We start from the raw sequence: 20,031 nt of genomic DNA on the forward strand, positions 1-20,031 counted from the left end.
TGAACGACCAAATATGGTAACATCCCTGTCATAGAGTCACGGCCTACCCAAAATGATATGGCCTACATCCATAAGAACAACATCACACCAAATTGTGTCTTTATATGATCCGAACTGAATAGGGACAAGACAGCGGTGCGAGACTGGAATGGATGTTTCATCAACCCAGGAGACTCTATAGGGCTGAGGATGGGCTTCCAGCTTCAAGCCCAAGCGACTCACAGTGCTAGTCGATGCCACGTTGGCACAACTACCACTATCCACGATCATCTTACAGCTCTTTTCCCCACATTTTGCATAAGTGTATAAAATCCTGTTGCGGCGCCAGTCATCAGTGTTCTTGGCTTGAGCCAGGGCGCAACGCACAATTGCGAGGGTCACAGACTCTTGTGCTCCCTCTTCCTCATCACTAGGGGTTTCGACTGGCTCATATTCCTCCTCCTCACTATCACTCTCCGGGGGCATTACTTCTACTTGCCCATCAATAAGGAGTACTTTAGTGCCCTCTCTCGTGTCGCACTGGTGAGCAAAATGACCAAACCCCTGACACCTAAAACACCTAGTGGCCTCACTTCCACGTGAACTAGACCTGACAATCTCTTTACACTTATCATCCTTAGGTCTGGGCTAAACATTAAGGGAAGGTTTGTTTTGGAATCCCGTGTTAATTCTAGCCCCAGAGGGGTCGCGAAAGTCAAACCACCTTCCTACAGATGCTTTAAGGTATTGCTCGACATCTAACACTACTTGGTACAATTGTTCAATAGTGTCTGTCTCTTTGGCGAGCAATTCTCTCCTGATGTTAGGACAGAGGCCCGTTTTGAAACAAGCAAGGGTAAGTACTGGGTCCTCATCAACCTCACAACAGGTCGAGTATTCTTCAAACTTCTCGATACAATCCGCAACACTCATGGAACCCTGTCAAAGAGACTGTCACTCCTCAATCAATCGTAAGCGAGAAGAGAAAGGAAGGTACTTTTCTTTAAGCGTTTCTTTCATATCTACCCAATGGATTATTGGGAGTTCCCTCGCTCTTTCTTTCTTTCGCTCAACCGTAGCACAAAACCTCTTTGCTTGACCCACAAGCTTCATCTTGGCAAATCGGACTTGTCGAGCATCCGACATATCATACCACTCAAAATAGTGGTCCATATCCGCCAGCCAATCTAGAAAGGCTTTAGGGTCCAAGTGGCCATCAAATGTAGGGGCATCTACTATAACTCCCTTGAGGAGTTGTGCATCTGGGTCATATTGATCATGATGTCCCTCACGGGGTGGGTGCACAGGTATGCGCCCATGACTAGCTCCTTAGCCGCCTCCATTCCTTGGTCTAACCTCTTGACCAACTGCCTGAGATTGGGCATCCTCCCCAGTGGTGGGGTTTGCCCTGAAGGAGGCCTCTATTTCTTCAAGGCGTTTATCTATGAGTTGTTCCAAGTGCTTATTCAAGGACTCAACCTATTGGGCTAACTTGGCCACTGTTTCTTACAGTTACTCCATGTTTAGTGTGGGGTGCAAACCGAAACCATGACCTGTACGTGTGGGCATACACTGACTTGCTCAACCTAAGGACCTGCTATGGCAACTACATGCGTCTAAAAATTAAATGACCCTACGAGACTCTATATGAAGGAGACTACACACCGTTACTAAAATTCAGCTACATATGATGGATTGAATGCATGAAGGACTCAAACAAACTAAACCCTAAATATGTGGTGAATTCCCCTACAAGAACCCTAGGCTCTGATACCAAATTTGATGCAGGACATGAAATTTAAGTATGAGATGCAAGAATTTAGGCTTAAATCATACCAATTCAGAAACAGTTACACAAATTCCACATCCCACATGATAATCCAAATCATTCAATTAAAAAGGAGAATCTATGCGGGTCCAGGCCGACACAGGCTAGGATTGGACCAATAAAAATTATAAAACAAATGATGTCAAAGGGAAATAGAAATCAACCACACATGCATAAAAATCAGTTCCTAATTCAAGAGATTCCCCAATTTCAATTCAAGAAACCCTTGGGTGAAAAAAGGGCAAATAAATTAGGGCTAATGCAAACTAAGGCTAGGGTTTAGGAAATATGAATGAAAAGAGGAAAACCAAACTCGGAGAAAGCTCCTGCGTGCAAATGGTGACCCAGGGCTGACGCACGTGCGCGGGTGGGCTGGCCGCAAGTGCGATGGAAGCCCGATTCCCCAAAGTGACACCTACGCATTGGTTGGCCAGGGGAGACCTCCAATCCCTCCAAGTTTGACAACGATCCGACGTAAGGTCGAGGTGTATTGCTCCGCCGAAGTTTCAGCCCTCCTACGGGTTCAGATTTTGAAAACTGGGTATAGGGGGGTGAATAGCTACAAAAGCTTAGAAATTCAAAACAATAATGATGATAACAGATGAGAGATATGGATGGAAGAGGGTAGGGGCGGATGGGGACAGATGTGGCTTCGCACCACGGTAATTAGCCCTTCAAAGAAGGGAGGGCTTCGCACCCACTTTTGAATTCTTCCACAGCTCACGAAGAGAGCAGAAAAATAAAGTAGGAATTTTTATTAAACTTGAATGAATGAAAAGAACTACAAGGGGTGCCTATTTATAAGGAAAACCCTATACCCCAAAAACTCGGACCATGTGCGCAACCTATTACTTGGCGATAAAGTAAACTAAAATAAAAATCAAACAAAGAAATCTAAAGCGTTCACGATGTTCTAAATAATAACAATAAGCAAAACCTAAAATATGAAATCAATTCGATGAGTGAGCCACGATCATGAGATCCCATGATGGGCTTTTCTTGACTATCGGGCCCACTTTTTTTGAACCAAAACTTGTCTTCTAGCTAGGAGGCCCTCCCTGAATGCCGTCATCGAGCAAGATCGATGGTTGGGTCCTCCTTCTGCGTATGAACGTGCGTAGGGGTGGTGGTGTGTGTGCACATGTAGGCGGCGTGCGAGTGCACGATGTCCTCATCAGGTTGTAAGGATTTTATTTTTTATTTTTTTTTGGGGGGGGGGATGATGATCTTAAGATGCTTTGAACGGTGCGGGAGCAAAAATTGAATCTTTCCAACAGTGAGATCCCTGGAGGCAGATTTGATGTAGGACATGAAAATTAAGTATGATATACAAGATTTCAGGCTTTAGATCACACTAATTTTAGAACCATCACAAAAATTCCACATCCCACATAAAGTCAAGCATTCAACAAGGAGAATCTACGAGGGTCCAAGCCTACACATGTTAGGGCTGAATCAATTAAAATTATAGACCAAACAATGCTCAAAGGAGAATAGATTCATCCACACATGCAAAGGATTACTTCCCAATCCAAGCGATTCACATGTTTCAAATCGGAAAAACCTAAGGTTTGCAAAAGTAGAATAGGACTTGGGAATTAGGATTATCTAGGGTTAGAGTTACGGAAATAAGGTGAGAGAGGAGTGAAAAAGAGGAGAGAGAACTTGTAATCAGTCCACACGTGTGGACAGCAAGTTGGCCTGACGCACGTGCGTGGATTGCTGCCCGCACGTGTGGGGCCCACAAACCCAAAAAGGGCCAACTAGGGATTGGTCGGCCAGGGATGGGCCACCCACACACCAAGTTTCAGCGCAATTGAATGACTGGTTTGAGCACGGTGCTCTACCAAAGTTTCCGCCCTCCTGCAGGGCTTGATTCTGAAAATCTTCTGTAAAGAAGGATTGGCTGCAAAATAAATGTAGATTTGAAGAGTGGATGGCTGTGGGAGATGATTAATATAGAGGGTAAGAAATGGGGGCGATTTGGGATGGATGTGGCTTCGCACCACGGTAGTTGGCCCTTCGAAGAAGGGAGGGTTTCGTACCCAATTAGATTTCTACAACTTAGAGAATTAGAGAAGCAGGAAAACGCAAAATTTTATTAATAATCTTCAATGAAAAAAACCTACAAGGATTTGCCTATTTATAAGGAAACCCTATACCCCAAAAGCCCCGCCATGTGCGCACACAATTGCTTAGAGACGAAGTAACCAAAAATAATAACTAATCAAAGCAATCTAAACCATTCATGATGTTCCTAATAATGATAATAAGCAAAACTCAAAGTCCTAGATCATCTATGGTAGTGGGCCACGATCATAAGATCCAATGGTGGGATCCACATGATGATCGAGTCCACCCTAAGGAACCAAAACACAGTCCTCTAACTAGGAGGCCCTCCGTGGACGTTGTCATCGATCCAGATCGAAGGGGGGGCCCTCCTCCTTGCGTACGTACGTAGGGGGGCCATGCGTGTGCGCGAGATGTTCCCATCAAGATTGGAAGACAGAAGGAATTGAAGAAGGTTGTGGGATGTAAAGTACAGACACTTGCAAGCAGACTCCCTTTGTTTATAGGCAAATCATCTTAAGGGTTGGAAACCCATGCTTGAAAGAGTCCAAAGGAGATTGTATTCTTGGAAGGGTTAAGTACCTATCACTCACAGGAAGAATCATGCTTACTAAAGCGGTGATGTTGAGTGTGCAATGTACTTCATGTTGCTTTTTCATTGCATGCACCACAGCGTGTTTACAATTTGGAAATAATGCATTTTTGTGGCGAGGAATGGAAGAGAGGCAAAAGTAGAGTGGAAGTGTGCAAATCGATTAAGAAAGGGAGCATGCATCAAGTTACTAAAATCCATCAATCAGGTCCTAGCTAAACGGTTGTGGAGATTTGTGAATGAAGAGAGGGGGTTGTGGAAGGTGATTGAATGTAAATATGGAGTGATGGAAAATGAGTGGTCCACTCACATGTCACTGAAAGTACAAAGGGTTGGGTGTCGAAAGTGACCATCAATGTCGAGCATGAGTTCACAACAGGAATCAAATTCGAAGCCAGAGACATTTTGAGAACAAGATTTTGGGAAGATGAGTAGTGTACTGAAAGGCTGCAGCATATGGAGTTTGAAAGTTTGTACAACCTTGTTCTAACTAAAGGTACAAGAATTAATAAATGCATTAATTGGGAATGGGAGCAGAGGGTTTGCATGCCAATCTTTAGAAGAACGCTGGGGGGCAGCAGGATTGAGGACCGCATCTTGCTAATGGATATCTTCAAAATGAGGCTTCCCATGGATTGAAAAGGGATAAGAGGGTCTGGAAAGGATATCAGTCAGGTTTCTTTTCAATTAACTCATGCTATGATCAACTGAAGGCGGGAGAAAGGAGAATAAGACGTCAGTATGCATTTGGTCGCCTAAACATCCTGCAAGGGTGGTTGCTTTTAGTTAGGTGGCAGCTTGAGGCAAGATTTAGATGGTCGATCACCTAAGGAGAAGACATCATATATCATGCCCGATAGCAATGCGCCAACCAGTCCCAATCCGGGTTAAGGAGAGTTGATGTCAGGAAGGATGTTAGTTGTAGAACTTTCGCAAAGCAATCATGAGAATAGCCGACCCCAAATAGCTGGGACAAGGCAATGATGGTGGTGGTGCTATCCTTCATGTAACGGAATGTTGAAACAGTAGATCAACTTCTCATCCACTGTCCATTTATAGCTGCAATTAGGGGTGGTGCATCAAACAGTTCAGCTTGGATCCGTGATGCCTGAATCGATGGAAATGAAGGCTTGGGACCATGCAATAAGTGGGGGAAAAAGAGGATTATGTGGATATTGTCGCTCTTAGCAGTTATTTGTCAATTTGAAAGGAGAAGAAGCATTGAATATTTTCAGAATATTCTTCTAATGTTAACCAGGTAATTGATAGGGTGAACGGAAAAGAAAAGAAAAGAAAGAGTGATCCATGGGCATTGGCTCTTGAGGATTTTGCTGGGGCAGGGGGACGAGATATTTGTGTGGAATAGATTGGGTTCCCTTCCTATTTAGATTGTGGTTGTTGTGGTCCCCTCAGCTGTAGCATTTCCCTTGTTTTGTTTCAAATAAAATCTTTTCATCTATAAAAGATTGCACTGATCAAACGATCATGACCATCCACTTGGTCGGGTATCAAATGGATGGTTACAAATAAAATGGGTAGACATTCAATTCAATGGGGAAATCAGTTGGTTCAGATCAATATATCAGTATGATGTTTGGCCTATGCTCCATCTACAATGGCCGCCTCATTTGCATGGTTAGGAATGCTGCACATGCATGCAATGTGTACAGTGGATGAGTCATCATCAAATTAAAAACGGCAGTGAACTATCACCATAATCTAGCCCCATGAGGATAGATGTTCAAGTAAGAAGCCAATACCAAAAATGGCTGCCTGTATTTTGATCTCTTCATATTCTTGTGACTTTTTACCAGACAAATTGAATTTAAATTTTAAAATCAAATGCACGAGTGTTATCAGGTTAACTATTGATGCGCAAATGTGATTTAGGTTAATTATAGGTGCACAAGTGTAGTTCTGGACTCCAAATTTATGGCTCTAATTTTCTCATAAAAATACTGGCTCTTGAGTTAAAGGGTGCTCACTTGTCAAGTGCATTGTAATATCTGTCCAGATCCTTATTTGCCATTTCAGTCGTCTGTAACAAAGTACTTTGTTAAAGAACATAAGATGGTATGATAAACAAAAAGCTGAAAGCATTTGAGAACTAGAAATGAAAACCTTTAGCTGGATCAGCTGATTAAAGTACCGCTTGTCAATATCATTGTATTGTGCCTGTTTAAGGTCAAGTTTATGCTTCGAAATATTGCTCTGATAAACTGACAATGTGCCATGACACCTGTTGAGCTGTAAATATGAAAACAGAAATCAATTTCCATCTTCCATGCAGACAAAGGACTCTTTGAAGAATGCATATTCTCAGGCTTCTGATTAGCATAGATGAATTTGATTATCCAATAACCAGAATCGAGAATTTGGCATGATGAAGCAAGAACGAGTTTTTACAGGTGATCTATCAAGGTGACAATGAAAGAGAAGGTAAAAAGTAAGAGATGAAGTAAAGAATTCTTCCTCAGAAATTATTGCCAACTTAGAAAATGGTACAAACATCTCTACCCTGTTTACTGCGGCCTCTCCTAATTTCCACAAGGAAGTATTAAAACTATAATTTTCCCTCAAGAAAGTGGTGGAATCTGACCAAGTGTTTTATTGAGTTAGTTCAAAAACAAGCTGAGGAGAGTTCCATGTTTTGTATCTGACAATATTACAAGTATGGCAGTGTAAAATAGCATCTATCAAGAGAAGGAAAAGTTCAAAAACATGTCAAAAGGGCAAAGTTAGCACCGGAATTGACATTCTTTTGATGAAAACTAAGAATAAGATAAAGACAAAGTTGCAGAGAAACATATGCTTGAAATGATAGAGATTGCCACAACCCTATTAGCTCAATGTATTTTATTTTATATGAACATAAACAGAATAAAATATCAATTAAGACTTAACGCTATGAATAAAACACAAGAACTAGAACAATTTGCTGTGATTTAAATTAAAGCAATTTGTTAAGAAGAAAGAGCACATGTTGATGATTCATAATTACCTCAGAAAGAAGTCTTTCTTTTTCTTGCAAATGTTTTTTAAGATCAGCTTCAAAGGCAGATACTCCACCAATCTTCAATATTTTCTCTTCCAGTGTTTCTATTTCACGAGTAAGCTCATCTACTTCAGCCTTAGTTTTCCTGTAATTCAAATTATCATCTATATTTCTCTTTAATTGATCTTGATTTCGCAACAACTCTTTACTTCTATTCAACTCCGCTGAAATTTCTTGTTTCCTGGTCTCGGATGTCTGCAGCTGAGACTCAAACAAAGATTGCTTTTCTTGTAGTTCCATAAGCCTTTCTCCTTTCTTTGAATCAAGATAACTAGCAAGAGGTTCCAAAAACACTACCCGTGGTCAAAGTCGATGGCTACAAAAAGAAAATAGAAAGGCTCTCGGTTCAAGAAACATACTCTTTAATCCTAGAAGTAAGTGTTAAAAGCATCTCAACCTCCTGTTGATAACTTCTTTTAATTTCAGACTGCTCTTCATACTCCCGCTCAAGTTTTGATTTCAAATCCTTGTGGTCATGTAGTAACTTCTCTTTCTCCTTGGACAATGGGACAAGAGCATCTGCCAAATGCTGTGAACAAAGTGACAGGAATTTATAACAAATATTCCAAAGAATTCCTTACATTTGATGAAATGGTACACTCTCTCCATGTTAATAAATACTAGGACAAGCATGATACAAATTACAATGAAACAGATACGTTGTTTCTTTTTTTCTTTTCTGGAAAGGTAAGACATAGATGCTATTCGATAAGTGGGAAGTACCAAAAGTGCAGAAAATACCATTTTCTTTTTTTTTAAAAAAAAAAAGGACAAAACAAAGGAGGAAGCTAGTGGGAGTATCCATTTCAGTTATCCTTTAGTAAAGTGAAATAAAGTGGTATTCAGGTGCAATAATGCAAATATTATGCATTAGGCAATGAAAGGGAAAAAATACAGAAGAAGAAGAAAAAGAAGAGAAAAACTTAAAACCAATGTTCAAAGTATTGGTATCACTACAAGTTTCGCTGGCTGAGGATACAGAAACAATATCGATATCACTGATAACCGGAAATGCAGGGAAACATTGGGGAAACATGAGGAGAACTGAGGAATTTTCAGTGAAACCTCAGGAGATGCTAAAATATACAAATTTGCATATTTAGGAATTTAAATAATAATAATAATAATGTATACATAATAAGTTTCCATTTAATGGGGGCCTAAAAGCAAGTACTGTCGTAAGAAATCAGTCCAACCATCCCATCCACCTCATCTATCCATCCAAACATCCATTCATATTTTAGAATATAGACAACACACAACATTTCACTGAGAAATCATAGGCAACTGGAAAGGAAATGAAAGATTGTGGTCTCGATATCACCCATGCTGCGTTAATGATAATATCACAATATTATTGATATTATTGTCGACAAATTGAACATTGCATACAATCATGCGCCCGCGAAAAAAAATAGAAATTTTTTTAATGAACAGATTTTTGGTGAATATCGATAAATTGGTGAAAGCAAGTACTGTCGTAAGAAATCAATCCAACCATCCCATCCACCTCATCTATCCATCCAAACATCCATTCATATTTTAGAATATAGACAACACACAATATTTCACTGAGAAATCATAGGCAACTAGAAAGGAAATGAAAGATTGTGGTCTCGATATCACCAATGCTGCGTTAATGATAATATCACAATATTATTGATATTATTGCTGACAAATTGAACATTGCATACAATCATGCGAAAAAAATATATATATATAGAAATTTTTTTAATGAACAGATTTTTGGTGAATATCGATAAATTGGTGATATTATCGAATATCGTCGATACACTGGCAATACAAGCAACACCTGGAATTTACACAGTCGAAAATATTGGTGATACATTGGCGATATCGATACATTGACAATACAAGCAACACCTGGAATTTACACACACAAAATATTGGCGATACATTGGCAATACTTAGCAATACATTGTCGATACCTAGAATTTCTAAAACTACCAGTGTTAACGGGTATCGCTACAAGCAATGTTTTAAATATCGACGATATCGACCGATATATCCCACGATATACTTGTGTGACACTTGTGTCATTTGTACAGCCCGATGACATTAGCAGTGGGTCCCACAATCCTATGTTGTGATCAGTACTTCAATCCCTCTCTAATACCTCTCTAGGCTAAAACAAAAAAGATCTAGGAGAAGGGAGAGAAGAATGCGAGACGGACGAGAGGAAGAGAGAGAAACAGGAAAAAGTTGTGTATTGTTAATAGACAAGCACACTAATGATGCTAATAAAAAGAGACCATTATGGTACCCACATGACTACAAACAGAATAAGAAAAAATGGACAAATCTTACAGCATGACTACAAAAATCTCTCTACACAAAGCCACGACAGATGAAGGCCACCACAACTCTTTTTCAATGAGGTTGTTCTATGACTTTGTTGTCAGGGAAGGAATTTCGGGTAGATGAAGGCCCCCATAGCTCATGTGTGGCCCTATCAAGGACCCTAAAAGGTGATGGCTTTTGCATGGACAGTGGGAAGGACAATGACCTAACCATAACACCTGAGTAAAACATGGATGGCGATAACTAACAGCTGCCCTTATGTCTTAAGGAGGCTGAGTCCATGAACCATCAGTTCATGGGTCATGCCAGAATCTATAGTTTCTTATTTTGAAGCTTGGGAGGGAGTTGGTAAGGGGAGAAACAAGCAGGCTTTGTGTTGCCTCACGATGCTTGGAGGGTTATGGTTGATTTGGGACGAGTGAAACAATAGTATTTCACAATGCAGAATCTAAAACGGAGGAAACGTGAAACGCAGCGTGGGAGAAACCCATGGATTGGGCTCACAGCACTTCAGCAGTTAAGGATTGTTGCCGAGGAGAAACTCTTTTTTTTTCTTCTTTTTTCTTTTGTTGAAGTTTTCCTTTTGATGTCTTGCTTTCATTCTCTTGTTAGTAAAAGAATCCTTGCTTTCATTCTCTTGTTAGTACAAGAATCCACCTTCCCCCCCCCCCCCCCCCAACCAAAAAAAAAAAAACCTCCACTCATGAAAGCATGGACCAATAACTACCTACCCTTCAACAAAGAACAAGGGCCAACGTCCACCAATTTACACCATGAGCATCTAAAACACGACCTCATAATAACTTCCACATAGATAAAACAAAACAGAGAGAAAACGATAAAACTCAAAGAACCAAATCACTACCTTTTCATCTAGTTCAGCTTGAGCTATTTCCTCTGCCAGACGATCTAACTCCTCTTCTGCCTTTCTGACTTTATGTAATATGGCAGATGCTTTCAATTTCTCCTCCCTCAGAGTATGCCACCGCATCTGTATATTTGATAAATCATTATTCATGTAGCTTTGGTCTTCCCTTAGCGTATCCAATTCCATGGTCAAGCTATCCCTGGTTGGCAAGAAAAGAATTGGAACAAGCAGATATATCAGAAACAGACTGCAAAATGGAACAGATTCAGCTACGTAGCTCTCTGGAGTCTGGACTCCTGAATTACTGCCAAAAGAGTAGAGTTACAAAGGATAGGAATACTAAGGTTTCTATGTTGATCCATTTCTGTCCAGATAAGGGAATACAAGACAAACATTTAAGTCAACTCTATAAGAAGCACAGAAGATGTACTTTTGGTTCTGCAGCACATTTAGCTGGGACTGGATTTCCTCGACGGACTTGACACCTTGCCCACGAGCATCAAGCTTATACTCCAAATCCTCAACTTGCTCTTTCAAATTCCGCATCTCAAGCAAAAGTCTGTCAGCGGTTTCAACTGGTTGGAGTAAGGCCTCCACTGAATCCTTCTCAGCCTTAACATGGGCTAAAACACCTACAAGCTGTAGGCAAGCACATTGTATAAATGGTAACTTAAACCTGTAATCATGACTAACTAAGATATGAGTCCCACAAAAAGTTGCTTCAGCAGATAGCCATCTAGTGCAGCATGTAGTACATCTGCTTAAGTTTACTGAGAAGTAAAAACCCGAGAAATGATAGAGAGTTTTCGATTGACAAATTTAAGCATAAAACCAGTGTTTTGAATAGTGCCCATAGCATAGCGGTGGCACCTGTAGCATAGCTACGACGCTACGTAGCTTTTTGCAAATAGCGTAAATCCCTGTAGTGTGTGCTACAGGGGTTGTAGCGTATGCATTGCGTCATAGCGTGCATAGCATATGTAGCGGGCACAGAGTATGCAGTGTACGCTATGCCTTTTTTAAATAAATGGTAATTATATTTTGCATTTTTTAAGGTAATTATATTTTGTATGTTGTACTTATTACTCTCAACCTGTGAGATTTTAATTTCTTTTTGTACTTGTGATTTCAGTTAGATGTTATTAATTATAGTTTGCTTAAAAAGTCGTTAATGTGATAATAATTTGATTTGGTTTATGTATTCGATTTGGTTTATGTGTGTGGTTTCAATTAGACATTATGTATTAGACATTAATAATAAATGATGATTAATAACTTGTTTGAATATGCTTATGCTTGAAAAAACTAATCAACTTTTAGGCATTTTTTTTTTTTAAAAAAAAAAATTGTTTTTTCTTACTATTTATCATATTTTTTCTATTTTTAAATTAAAAATAGAAGTACCATGTAGCTTATGCTACACGATACAGAGGGTTGAACACTACGCAACACGCTACCGCTTTTTAAAACACTGCTTAAAACAAACATGTAATAAACAGAAAAGCAACTTCCAAATCAGAACTGTACATAGTTACAAATACCTTCAAAATTATGGTGAAAACAGCCAACAGTTAAATAAGTCAATTGTACACATGGAAGACTGGAGATGATGAAGCCAGAAAGGAAACGTACATCATCAAATGCCTGAGACTTCTGATTCAAATCTTCTGTCAGTTCGTTCAAATTTTTCTCGGCTAAAGGAATAATTTCCTTTTTAAGTTTAACACATTCCTCATAAACCATACGAAGCTTGTCCAACTGTTGGAAATGTGTCTCAGCATTTGAAGAATCCACAGCTAAGACCTTCATGTGCTCTGCAGAACTTGCACTTTTCACTCTTTGCTGTAATGCACAAAAACATCTCAACCAGTGAAAAGATAACAATAAAAGGCAACCCTCAAATTGCTGTGGCATTAGTTCATTTGTTTATATAATACTTGGGTTTTAGTGTCTTCTATAATAGGAGCTTTAATGGTTCATGATAATGCAAAGGTTGAGTTCGGTGCAGAGTGTATACTGAGAGTCAGTGTATCACAAAATTCAATTTCCATTTTGAAATAAATGTTGGATATGTGCCAACCATCTTTGGATTGTGGGATATGTGTTCATTGGCTCTTTAGTACACACAGTGTTCATACAATCATTTCAAATAAGCACAATATCTTTGTTTCCTACAATGGCATAATGTATAGTACACTAAACGCAAACTGAAATTATGTAGTGTTTAGATAAAAGTGGGAAAGGAAGCCAGAAGTATTGTATAGGAATCCGAAGATGTCCAACATGAGTGCTTCACCGGTTTAGACGAATCTGTTCAACATATGAAACCATCACATCTCCTTCTAAGAGGTGAAAACAAAAAATAAATACCTTTTTAACAAACTCATCCTCCTCTTCAGGAGAGAATGGACGCTCACAGCAGGGACAGATATGATGTGCTCGAGCAACCCTTTCAAAAGGATCAAACATTTGCCGCATGCCATCCGCAATGTTGTATTTGCTGCATTGGATGTGTGGTAGATGAGTGCAAGTATTAGCAAATCCAAATGCAAAAACTGAAGAGGATCCAATGATAAATATGAAATGCACGTGGCATGAGAAACCTTTTTTGTACATCTCTTTTCTCCATAGCCTCACCCAAAACGTGAGGGAAAGAGTCAATATCAAAAGACAACTGAACCAACGCTTGGAGTTTCGAGTCAATAAATCTCCTTTTTGCTGCAATATATCAAACGATAGTCATGACGGAGAAGAAAACTGAAGCCAATGGATTAGATAGACTATTAACTCCACGGCAAATTGCCGGTAAAAAAAGTATGGAAGATTTGGTCTTTATTAAATATAACCACAAGGAATGCATTAGACCATTTCATTGTTCACTGTTGCCAGTTGGTGCTTCATGCCACGGTACTAGATACAAAGACAATCCCATATTTAACGGAAGCAGGAGAGGGTACTGTTGAAGGTGCTAATGCCAATACCAGTACCAAAGGCGTCAAGGAGTTCCAGATGTGAATTAAAACTAGAAAGGTATTGCTTTTGCAAAATATATACAAGCACACCCACATGCAGATGCAGAAACAGACACACAGATGCACATGCACAAGTGCACACACAAGAATACATAATTTTCTAAAACTGATGATATTGACAGAACTATGAACGACATAAAGTACAAAAAATGAGGAGACAACATGATTTAACTAAAATTATGATAGCGTCTAATGCAAGGACAAAAAATTAAATCAAATATCAGATAAAACTATTCATCAGCACTCCAGATAGAATCAAGCCAAATTGAGAGTATTGTTTACTTAAGTGAATGACTAGTGTAAAGTCAGATTATGTTGAACCCTTCGTGCATCTACCCAATTCGACCCAATTCCTCAGAGACAGAAACAGGCCTATTGCCTCTATTATAGCTCTATACATGAATAGAGAGAGAGAGAGAGACAGTCTACATCTGCACACACACACACACACACACACACACACACACACACAAAGAGACTACATCTAACCATCAGAACCCGTCCCAACCACTAATATTTTTATGCCAGAGTGCAAGCACCAAACTTACAGATTTAAAAATTAAAAAATTTAAAAAAGAAAAAAAAGGCATAAGCTCAACAACACGCAATGCACTGACTGCAGCTCCCTGTCCTCAATTTCAACCTCACAAGACACCCTAATGCAACGATAAAATGGAACCAAACAGCTAAAGAATCTTGAAGTAGATTAGAATTGCACTGATCTGCTTCAGCATCATATCTAAGAGCAGATGAATCACTCCACAGGCCAAAGAATCTCTCCCAAGCATAAAGGAACCTCTAATTATTCATTAAGCAATCATTTTTTTATCATTAAAGGGGACCATTTACAAGCATTAAATACTTCTCCACATCACATCCTTTACACAATGTGACTAACGTAGCTCTTAAATAAGCTCCAAATAATATGCATGATTTCTTTGATGAACTAGTCTACAAATGGTTCGAAACATGCAATACCAAATGCATCAATACTTTGGAATAAATGCAGCCCAGTGGATGCAAAGAACTGAGAAAATTTCCAATTTTCCATAACTAGTGGTCCAAGATGCCCTTCACCAGGAAGGACCAAAGAGATGGTTGTTTCACCGAACCTGCAAAATCATGGCTTTTTTTTTACTATACCTAAACCATGGGATGTCAACAGAAGAAAAATAAAGGAGAAAGCACCTTCATTGGCGACAGAAGTGAACCAGGTGCCCTTAGTGTTGAACTTTAAACAGAAGAAGCTGAAGCATGTTATTCGAAGTATCTCATCCCAATATCAATTAACAACAGTAATCTTAGCAGTCCTCTACAACCATATTAAGTCGTTCAAGTTTTTTTAACAAAAAGGAAAGAGCCCATGACTGAAATCACAAGAATCAGAAACATGGATGAGTAAGAAGCCAAATTGCCAATAGAGAAATGAATGCTACGGACAAAGCTAATTTGATATCATCGTTGCTTCTGCACAATAAAAACCAGGGCACATCATAACTATAGTTCCAATCAGGTTCCATATTGGGTCCAATTTCCACCTGTTCTTAAAATTACAACCAATTGCATTGCTCAATCTTTGATGAAACAATAAAGATTTACAGAAACAATAGCATCAACATCATAATACTAGTTGAAGGAGCATAACTAATGCAAGGGCATTTTCACACCAGGCTTGAGTGAGGTGGCCTGCGGGATGCAGGGGCACACTCGAGGTGGGTGGCCCGAGTGAGGCAGGCCCCACCCGTGTGAGGCAGTACCCATGCGATGTGGGGCCCACGAGGGGGGTTCGGCCAAGGCCCTAACCCATGGGATGTAGGGCCTGGGCTATGAGATAAAGGGATTAATTCGTCATGCTCTACCAGTTCGAGCTTTTAGAGCAAATGGTTAATTGTCCTGCATCAAAGTGGTATCAAAGCGGGAGGTCTCGTGTTCGAGACTCCTCACCGGGGGTGATTAATGCAGGGGCATTTTCACACCGGACTCGAGTGGGGTGGCCTGTAGGATGCAGGGGCACACTCGAGGTGGGTGGCCCGAGTGAGGCGGGCCCCACCCGTGTGAGGCGAGTGGCTCGTGTGAGGCGGTACCCATTTGACGTGGGGCCCACGAGGGGGGGTTTGGCCAAGGTCCTAACCCATGGGATGTGGGGCCTAGACAGTTCGAGCTTTTAGAGCAAATGGTTAATTGTCCTGCATCAATAACCATCAGCACTTATCAACTTATGCCAAATTCAAACAGAAAGGTTCAATGGACAAATTGAAACCACTCTGCCCACAGATTTTCATCGACTAGAGGATGTAGTTAGCCAACGCTGTCACAAATAGATAATGTCTCACTACATGTTCTTCAGAAGAAATATCCAAAATCCATCCCTAGGTAAGCCATTGCTAAGTATATGACATGTAACTAGGCATTGTCATATACATTGTTCAAAGTATGCCTGATATTATCCGTATCTCCAGCTCGGCAATACCAATAACACTGGTAGTATCAAAAACTTCAAGTATCGACGATATATTGCCAAGTATCGTTAATGTGTCGATATCACCAATAATTTCGACTGTAAATTCCAGGTGTTGCTTACATCGCAAATGCATCAATTTCGCCAATATTTTATATTGTGTAAATTCCATGTGTCACACTTGTCGCTAGTGTATTTGCGATATATAGTTAATAACGCCAAAAATCTGTTATTTGAAAAAAAAAAAAAAAAACCATTTCAATTTTTTTATGGATACATGGTTGTATGATGAAATGCATGTTTGTATGTGTGCATGTGTATGGATGGATGGATGTATATATATTATATGGTTGGATGGTTGGATGGATCGCTAAATAGGTATGTTTTTTCGTTCATTTACGTTTACATATTTTAGTTATTGTATGGTACCTGCATTTGTATTATTTAAGCTCATTTTGGTTGCTATTGGATTGATTTCTTACGACAACACTTGCTTTTAGGCCCCCATTAAATGGAAGCTTATTACATATGCATTCTTTTTTGCAATTTTTTTATTCCTAAATATGCAAATATGTGTATTTTCGCATCTCCTGAAGTTTCACTGAAAAATTCCACCATTTTCCCTATGTTTCCCCACATTTCCGAGTATCGACGGATATCAATATTGTTTCCGTATCCCCAGCCAGTGCAACTTCTAGCGATATCGATACTTCGAACACTGATCATATACGGAAGTGTGCTAGCTCCAAAAACACCCTCCATATACACCTTTACATGAAGCACACATTCAACCTGGTAAGTGTCTAGGACATTGAGTGACACACAAAATGGCCTCCCCTATGTAGATGACCATACACAAAAATCAGACCAGTCCAACAGGTGGGTCCACCCCTATAAATAAAGAAAGGACAGTCCAATAAAGCTTGCCAATAATCCACATTCCAATGAATGTGTGGTGGCTAACCTGATTATTGTTTGTGGTTATATCAACAGATGGGACCATGTTAGTACCAATAAGATGTCCTAGACACTTGCAGGTTGGCAGATGTGCTGCATGTAAAGTTGTGTGTCAAAGGGGTGCATATGGGCTAGCAAAACTCCAGAACAACATGAAAGGGACAGAATACTCACCATCCATATCTTTCTGATACTTGGACAGGTTATTCTTTACATCTTGTATTTTCATCTCGACCAATTTCACCTCCTTTTCTGCTTCAAGAGATTTGGAGTTCAAATCGTCGTACTCTTTTCTAAGAGCCCTGCATTTTAAACACTAATGTGAGGATGATATAACATAGGATGAAGAAATGAATTGGAAGAACAAAGTGATCTTGGTAAGCTTGACCAACATTTACATGCAGAAATAAACGTGATTTACTGAAGACCCTGGCCTGTGAGGAGGAATAGAGAAGCAACTAGAGACCTTTATGTGGGTTAGGGCGAGATTTATCAAGGAAATCTGAAGCTAAAGGAGACAAAACTTGGAAAGTAATTCAGTGAACGGTAACACCAGATGTGGAATCTGTAAATGGCAGAGAGCCACATCTACTAGGATAATCTTTCTCAACAATGAGAATGAGATGCAGGAATTACTCATCACCCACGTCAATTTCAGAGGACATGTAATTAAAATTGAGTTGAAGAAGTGTTATTTCTCCCTTTTCTCAAGAAAAAGGAAAGTAATAGATGATTAAAATCGGTAGATGACTTCGTGCAATAGCCCAGAATGTCTCACAGTGCAGTGCAAATGAACTAGACATTCACATCACTATTTCGTGAAAATTCCAAAGGAAACAATCCTCAAAAGGAAGAAAGAAGGAACAGCCCAGTATCTTTTTATGGTTACTAAGGACCGTTCTTCGTATGCATATCCCAACAACTACACGTACAGTTGCATGGAAAGTGAACTGATTAAGAAAAGACGATGAGTGAAATTACAAAGATATCAGTAGAATGAACATCAAAGGTAGTTTCGAAGAACATCTCTGGAGCAGGATTCAGAAATAGCATTTCCGAGGGCCATATATATGTTTCTCTGTTTCAAGAAATTGAAGGCATTTCTGATTGTCATAGAGAGTATTTTAACAATTAAATTCACAAGCCTTCTGTTGTGCACTATTGGGGAGGATATTTTTGACTGCTCAACATCCCATGACTCGTTTTGTAAAAAAGTATCAGAGTTGATATGAAAAGAATGAAAGCATTGAAAAGAAATCTTTTTAACCAAGAAGAAAGTGATGAACTTCTGAAAGGCTAAAGCAAATGAATAGAATGAAAGTATGACACTGTCATTCTAAGTCATAAAATTACGACTGTGTCATCTGGAGCAGCATATTACGATTACTCCCTTAAGTAGCACTTTTGCGAGTACCCCCAGATAGACTTTTGGTTGAATTCATCAATCAGGTGGCTCTGTTATGAAACCAATCATTTGGGTGGTACAAAAAAAGAAAAAGGAACCCAGATGACAGGGATATGAGCTTTGCTTTTCCACCCTCACAATCATATGTTATTTATTTCAGGTACTGCTTGAAATGAACATAATATTATTTTAAGGGAAAAAAAAAACACAGAGACAGAGAGAGAGAGAGAGAGAGAGAGAGAGAGAGAGAGAGAGAGATTAGAAGAAAGATCTGGCACAACCCTACGGCATGAGTCATCTCCTTCTTCATATCCTTGTCAGAAGGAAGCCTTCCTTTCAGAACACCTCTGATTTTATCCTTGGATTCATCCATTCTGCAAAATCAAAACCAAAGATACGAACTTCTAAATATCAAGTCATTCTCATGTATGGCAGAAAAAACAATCGGCAAAATGACTTGCATCTTTTTATGTTTTCTCTTGTAGCTTTCCAGTTCCTCCTTCTTCAGATCCAGTTTCACTCTATCCTCAGAATCACTAGCCATGACATCTTTCTCTCGGTAAAGAGCTTTAATTTTTTGATCCAAGCTAAACATGTCAGTCCGCTTCTGAGCTATGTTTGCTTCAAAATCTCTTTCCCCAAGTTGGACGGTTTTCCTCTCAACTTCCATTTGCTACAAAAAAGTTCAGAAAGGTGGATGTATTTAATTGTACTTTGTGAGAAAATAAGATTGGCCAACTTATGCAATATTACAAAGCAGGTAATCACCAGGTTCTTTTCCCGTTCATCTATGTGTGTCAGGTTAAGGTTCGATAGTTCAAGTTCTGCTAGATCCCGCTCGTTCTCTTTCTCTTTCATTCGCTTAGAAACACCGATCTGAAATGCAATCACAAGTGACAAAATCTTGCGCAAAACATATAGGAACTGATATTGGCAAGAGAATGCATTTACAAATGACAATTATCTGTAATTAGACAGACCTTTGTCTCTATCTTAGCCTGCTTCTGACCTTCAATCTCACTGCATTTACCATTTGCTGCCACATAGCGATCCCATAAAGCCTTGAGTTCCAATTCATTTGATTTCTGGAATTATAAACTTGTCAAATGCAGCACAGCACACATGGGCAAAGCTTTTATGTAAATTCATCAGCCGTGAATCTCCAAATGAACACAACATGAGTACACATGGTATTTACTAGAGATTGCATTCCACCTTTTTATCCTGCAAATCTTTCTCAAGATCCATTAACCTTGTTTTTACTCGGTTAGTAAGGTTAACAGCCACTTCATTGCTGAAAGGGATACTTGGAAGAGACCCCAAATTATGCTTTGTAAAAAGTCTTTGGATGGTTGAATCCCGCTCAACCCTCAAGGACATATGAGCCTGAGTTATAGAAAGGAAAAAAAAAAAAAACCATGAGTTCTTTCTGCCAAATGAGTAAAAATTGGAAAGACAATGTGTA

The 20,031-nt window shown here is 39.5% G+C and overlaps 1 protein-coding gene across 2 annotated transcripts in view; it reads right to left on the reverse strand.

The window, feature by feature from the left end:
* Positions 1 to 20,031, reverse strand: part of LOC131239599 (DNA repair protein RAD50) — a 79,989-nt gene that overhangs the window by 15,485 nt on the left and 44,473 nt on the right. Inside the window, exons 8-22 of one of the 2 annotated variants that reach the window (XR_009168290.1) lie at positions 19,782 to 19,952; positions 19,547 to 19,651; positions 19,335 to 19,442; positions 19,028 to 19,239; positions 18,848 to 18,940; positions 17,336 to 17,463; positions 13,318 to 13,432; positions 13,085 to 13,214; positions 12,347 to 12,556; positions 11,145 to 11,353; positions 10,712 to 10,913; positions 7,884 to 8,053; positions 7,471 to 7,795; positions 6,619 to 6,716; positions 6,455 to 6,507 (exon numbers count right to left, since the gene is read on the reverse strand). Coding sequence is in view for 1 of the 2 variants with exons in the window: in XM_058237374.1 (XP_058093357.1) it covers positions 6,455 to 6,507; positions 6,591 to 6,716; positions 7,471 to 7,795; positions 7,884 to 8,053; positions 10,712 to 10,913; positions 11,145 to 11,353; positions 12,347 to 12,556; positions 13,085 to 13,214; positions 13,318 to 13,432; positions 17,336 to 17,463; positions 18,848 to 18,940; positions 19,028 to 19,239; positions 19,335 to 19,442; positions 19,547 to 19,651; positions 19,782 to 19,952 (2,357 nt within the window). In the remaining variant the exon portion in view is untranslated. Of the gene's footprint in view, positions 1 to 6,454; positions 6,508 to 6,590; positions 6,717 to 7,470; positions 7,796 to 7,883; positions 8,054 to 10,711; positions 10,914 to 11,144; positions 11,354 to 12,346; positions 12,557 to 13,084; positions 13,215 to 13,317; positions 13,433 to 17,335; positions 17,464 to 18,847; positions 18,941 to 19,027; positions 19,240 to 19,334; positions 19,443 to 19,546; positions 19,652 to 19,781; positions 19,953 to 20,031 lie in introns of both variants that reach the window. The other variant, XM_058237374.1, reaches the window with a different exon arrangement.

Source organism: Magnolia sinica, chromosome 3 (genome assembly GCF_029962835.1).
Source record: "Magnolia sinica isolate HGM2019 chromosome 3, MsV1, whole genome shotgun sequence".
NCBI classification, from domain to species: Eukaryota; Viridiplantae; Streptophyta; class Magnoliopsida; order Magnoliales; family Magnoliaceae; genus Magnolia; species Magnolia sinica.